At 40.0% G+C, this 6,000-nt stretch overlaps 1 protein-coding gene across 1 annotated transcript in view; it reads right to left on the bottom strand.

Annotated features, from left to right (window-relative positions):
- Positions 1–2,410: 2,410 nt before the first annotated feature.
- The window catches only part of GPC6 (glypican 6), a 727,192-nt gene continuing 723,602 nt past the window's right edge, over positions 2,411–6,000 (bottom strand). Inside the window, exons 8-9 of the mRNA XM_063392301.1 lie at positions 3,917–4,092; positions 2,411–3,481 (exon numbers count right to left, since the gene is read on the bottom strand). Of these exons, the coding sequence (XP_063248371.1) occupies positions 3,279–3,481; positions 3,917–4,092 (379 nt within the window). The 3' untranslated portion in view covers positions 2,411–3,278. The remainder of the gene's footprint in view (positions 3,482–3,916; positions 4,093–6,000) is intronic.

The raw sequence follows: 6,000 nt of genomic DNA, 5'->3' as shown, positions 1-6,000 counted from the left end.
GATTCTTGCAATTATGAACATGAATGCTTTTTCTTTTCTCTCCTTTATTCCCAATTTCATTTTCTCTGTAGATTTAATAGCTCTCTTAACCTCAGAAAAATGCAATGAACGAAGAGTGTATTCAACCTTTAGGGACTATTAAAGAAATGTATACACAGTACCTCATGCAAAGGCATCTCTGCCACCTGACAAAATATCACCATGCATAGTAGGAAAATAAGAGGAGAAATAATAATGTGGAAGACATAAATTTCTGGCAGAACTCCCTCAAGAACAACATTTTGGCAAACATTAGGCTGGTGTGCTGTTTGAGCGGCAGTTCATAAGATCCAGTTCAAGAAGAACAGGGCCAGCTCCTCCAGTGACGATCACCTCCAGTGAACCCCTAGTTCTCAGGGATCTAGGGATCTCTTACTGCTTGTCCAAAAATCTATGGAGGTCTGCAAATAGATGGAAGCACCCTGGACACACACCTTGGCTGCACCAGCTGGAAACAGTCACCAGACCACCTACATGTGGGTTGAGGCTAACACAAAACCCTGATGAGTCTGTCAGCTCCTTCACCAGCAGTGTGGAGCAAGCACAACAGAGGACTTGCATCAGAGGGCTTGGACATTTTTGCCTGTCAATGAGCTTTCAGATCCAGAATAATCAGATGAAAATAGAATCAGTTACCATAGAATAAACACACAACCAGAAAAATCAAAATCACACTCCTCCTGAAACAACGCTGCTGAGGATGTAGAGAGGATGTGGATATGAATAGAAAGAGATGGATCAGGGGACATTTTTAAAGAGTTCTCCTTGTAGAAAGATGCATGTGCAAGTTCAGGAAAATATTAAAAGCAAAGACCTTCTGTTTGATACCTGCTGTACCAGGGCAAAAGAAAAAGGCTATGAGAATTGGCTTAAACTTCCTGGAGACAGTAAATGCTCAATCAGAAGACCTGCTTCATGGGGAACATTTGGAGAGGCAGGAAGCACTGCTATGGCCATGTAAGACCTGTGTGAGCTGTACACTTAGACAGTGACCTACTAATCTGGGCCCAGAAAAACAGACCGCCCGTCAGGGCCAGGCTGGATGGGGCCCTGAGCAACTGTATCTAGTGAATGCATCCCTGCCCATGGCAGGGGATGGAACTAGGTGATCTTTAAAGTACCTTCCAGCCCAGCCCATTCCGTGATTCTATGATTCCATGATGCTATCATTATATTTCAAATTAAACAAATGGGGAAGAAAAGGAATTGAATACAAGTGGCTCTAAACTTATGCTTTTTGTTATTAGACATACTATATAAATAGATAGTAAATACTTTTTGGTAAAAGTGCTTAAGTATACTTTATTCTAACGTGCTGTGTGTTTTCTATTTTAATTTCATGCCTAAATCGATAGCTAATTATAATTTGACAAGAAAAAGCGATTGCAATGGATACGATCTACCTGCTCGGCTGTTAAATTGGAATGTGGTTGGCTGGCTTTACAGTGTTACCACAATTTTTGTACACCATTTCCAGAGTCAACGTAAGAACCAGGAAATAAATTTCTGGCAAATCATTTCAACACCACGCAGAATTGCCCCAAAAATCCTTTGTCTGTGGTTGATAGAAGAAGGAAGATTTTGATGTCTAATTGTTGACACCTATTTGTCCAGGATTTAAACAGCTTCCATCTTGGGTTTTATGACCAGATGGAAATTAGGAAAACTCTATCCCAGACCATAACCATTTAGACAATGATTATTAAAGCAACGTATCCTTGAAGAATCTGAGTACAATTACCATCACAATTAACATCCATATCCTCTAGGTCTATCATACAAACTCACATGCCCCCCCCCCCACTCCACCAAATACACACATATGAGAGAGGTTTTCTCCACCAACCTGCAAACCTGTTAGGAAATGGACAACTGGATATGTAAAAAATTCTCTTCTTTGATTTTCATGCTCACCAGTCATTAAAGGGTTACTTTTCAGAGCAGCAAAATAAAGAAGAGTTGGTTGACTAAACATTTTTTTTCTTATAAAGAAGTGTCAACCCTGAGCTTGTAATTAAGAAGTTAAAATCTGTGATTTATATATATTTATATATATAAAAATAGATGATCATACTAAGACTAAAAAAGTGAAAGAAATCTCCATGTCAGTACTATATATTTGTTTGATCTGAAATTTTGTAGAAGAAATCCTCATGACACTGAAATTAACTGATATGAAAGATGTAGTTAGGTGTGAAACACTATTGATCTGGCCGCTGTTAGTCTATTAGAGAATTGCTGTCTTGGTAGGGTAATGGACATGGAACAAAAAGTTCTAATCAATGTCAGAACAGTTATAAAAGAAAAAAAGATTACATCACAAGAGATTATTTTCTATCTGAACCCCTGAGGGGTCAAGAGCGTTGTTTAACATTACTATCATGGCTGGTGAGCTCACAGTGGTGAGCTAAGTGGAAACCTGTGACAATTCTATAACATGGATAAATCTTAAAAGAAACTAGGTGAAATCGTGCTACTACTCATATTTTTACTGGGCTTTAAGATTCAAATCCTAAGCAACTGTAACATGACATTCTGAAGCTAGTGGAGCTACTACCATACTAAAAGATAAACTTATTTTTCAGTTTCTCTACCTTCATACCAATCTGATGTGGTTGGCAAATGGAGTGCAAGACATTCATTTTTGAGACATACTTTTTTAGTGTTGGGGAAAAAAATTCAGCCTTCCTTCCTTTAACAGTGATCATTCTGATGACCTGAATCATCCTATAAAAGTTTCTAAAGGAAACCTGGCTGTCAGTGAAGAATGGTTGCATTTTTTTGTTCCTTTCTTGTCTTTTTTGTTTTGTTTTGTTTTGTTGATATTCTGTTGAAATGCAGCAGCCTTGAGTCAGGCTTGATTCAGAAAGAAAACTTTCTTGGTTTCTTCCCCCGTCTTTTTTCTCACTGGGGAAAAACACATACCGTAAGATCCTTTTTCCCTTTTGCAGCATAGAAGGAAATGAAGCTCAGAAAGTCTCCTGTAATAAAGGGTTGAGAAAGAATTCTCTCAAGAGTGGATATTGTCTTCAGAGATATCTGAAAAAAAGCAGGAAGCAGTTCAGTCTGGCACCTGGTACTCTTTGGGAAAACTAAAATGGGAAGCAGGTTTTGCAATACTGCTGTCTTGTAGAAAACGGCAAGTGTTTGTGGCACGGTCCATTGTCCAAGAGTATAAGAAAAGAAGGAAGTTGGCTGTTTCTGTAGGTAAAACACAGTCTCTCTGACGAGACCCAGGATTATCTCCACCGTCTCTGCAGTACGAGACTGAGGAGGATGACGAGCAATGTCTGCAGTGAGCAGCGGGGCTGTGTGGCTGAGGCCTCCACCTCCCTCCTGTCCGAGTCGACGGGCGGCGCTTCGGTGGTGACGAAATCAAACTCGGTGGGGCAGATGTCATCTGTGCAGCCGCTTCCGCTGCCTGAGCCGCTGGTTTCGTCACCTGGCACAAAGGAGTGAGGGAAACAGCGTGAGTGCTGTAGGCTACAGCTTCCATCCCTTTTCTCCCTTCCACTTGGCACCCCAGTGGGGATGAACACATTGGGAATGAGGAGGTGTTGGTGGTGCTGAATTTCATTCAGCAAAACTTCCAAAAGAAACCCACTGTGAGTTAATTAGGTGATTAAATGCTCTTCTGAAAAAGGATCAGACTGCTGGCATTATGGAAAGCCTTCAGTGTCTGGATGCATTAAACATGAAGATAAGGAAGAGAAGCAAAAGAAACAATTATATAACTGGAATTGCATGGAACAGAAAAAGCCTTTTTATGTTGTCAGCAGCACAGAGCACAAAGACCACAGAAAGTCATTGCAACAGAGCCAATTTATAAATGTGTTCCAAAATTACAGTTATGTAATGACACTTAATGGTTTCTTACTCGTATCCTGGAAGTTGACATCATTCCCATTGTACGCGTTCTTCAGTTTGTTAGTCATGACACGTAAGGCCATGATTTGTTGTCGAATGAAGGTGTCTGGCCTTGTGATGTCCACATCTACTTCTGGATTGTTGATCTGGTTGGTCAAGCCATCGTTCATAATCTCAGGCAAATATCTATTCAGCAGAATGAAAGATTACTTTGAGATGCAGTAATTCCAGAAATAAACACTGTGCAGTAAATGATGTGCTAAGAAATTCAATGTGCTGTTCTTAAACAGATCCATTAAAACGGTTTTAAAAATAGTTTTAAATTTTACTGAACCCAATAGATCTCTTTAGTAGCACAGCTGCATGGGGAGCAGAAAGGATTTAAGTTTTTCAAGCTCCTAACTCTCCATATACTCCCCAGCAAGAGCAATGACTGTGTGAACTGTGGAAAAGGTTCACAAGCCAGCAGTAAGTCACCACATATTCATATCCTCTGCTGACATGAATGGCTGCACACTAAATTAAGCATCTAACAGTGCATTCTGCTGTTTTTATTTCTTTCTGCTTAAAAATATGAAGTCCTTTGTTGTATATAGCATATTTGTTGTTCTGAGAGAGTTTAGAAGCCTATCTTGAGGCATTATGGCTTTCCTAGTTAAAAAGAACACTTAATTTTCTTCTCCAATTCTTACTTGCATCTCTTTTTTAGACCACCATGAACAACATCTCCAGCCTACATGACATCCAGGTCCATAAAAAGCATTATACTTTTACCAAACTCCAGAATTCTCTTTCATTTGGTCATTATTCCTTTAAACCAGGCTATGCTTGCATGTCTTGTGTATTTTGTGCCTAACATTTAAAGTATGGCATTTCCTATCCATCCTCAAATCTGAGTGTTTTATTCAGGCTCTTACCTTATAATTCTTTGATTACTGCAGCATTCCTTTCTCTGACCTTGAGTAATGCAGTCTTAGGCTGCACACAGGCAGCAAATGTGCTTTTGCACATCTTTCTCCTACAATCATCCTACAGTAAAAATCTCCACTACCCTTTGTTAAAGATGCACTCTTTGTCCCCTGCTGCTCTTTGTCCTCAGGAAGCTCTCCTTGTAGGTGTTTGCAAAGCTACATTTGTTCCTGCATCGAATTTCTGTTAAAATTTATCCATGCATTTTACAGCTGCCAGGCTGAAAAAGGGTTGAGATTATGTCTCTTGGCTGGCATGTTACCCCGAGAAAATAGTGTATCACAGCTTCCCTCTCTTCTCTTGTCTGTCATTATCTACTATCTTTGTCTCATATTTAGGCTGCAAGGGATTTGGGGCAGATCTACATTTTGTTTACATTCTTTATAAGGATATGATCTATTTTGTAATTAGTTTGCATACCAGGCTGTCCTGCTGATGTTTGTGGGACTCCTTGTGTGGGTATGTGCTCAGAAAATAAGTAGTGATAGCACAGTCTAGCTACTAATGACAAACTTTTATGATGCCTGGTACCAAATATAGATTGAAAGTATTTCATGTCACTCTCACTTGTGCATGCCAAATTCTCTACCAGCACTGAAGCTTGGTGTTGATGACAGCATTGTTCATATTGGTCTGCAAAAATAAATATCTCTGAAAAAAAAAAGTGAAAGTAAGGGAGATAAAAGGACTTTCTCTGTTGAAGTCATGGTGAAGGGAAAATAAGCTCTGCATTGCTGCTGGAGGTTTACAAGACAACAGATGCTTTGCTGCACCAAGGAAAGGCTTAATCTCAGCATAACAGGTCCTCGCTTTGCAAGATGAGACTCATTTACCAGCAGTGGCCTTTGAAGGCTTACATGAGAATAATTCTGGGGGTGTGTGGACATCTAAGAACCAAACATGATTGTCAAAACACCCACCACCAAGGTGCATGTTCTGTTGTTTCACTAGTACCATGATGAGAAATAACATTGCTGTGGGGATCCCATCCAGACTCCTGTGGTCAGATACACTATGGTGAGAGCACAGAGCTCCCTGCCCCAGTATGGAAAACTGCATACCATGGTGTTATGAATCACTAAAGACAGAATAGGAAATAATTCTGCAGAGCTGCCTAGTGGCAGT

This window comes from Prinia subflava, chromosome 3, assembly GCF_021018805.1.
Source record: "Prinia subflava isolate CZ2003 ecotype Zambia chromosome 3, Cam_Psub_1.2, whole genome shotgun sequence".
Taxonomy (NCBI): Eukaryota; Metazoa; Chordata; class Aves; order Passeriformes; family Cisticolidae; genus Prinia; species Prinia subflava.
Note: the sequence above shows the minus strand (reverse complement) of the source record. Positions and strands in the feature narration are given on the sequence as shown.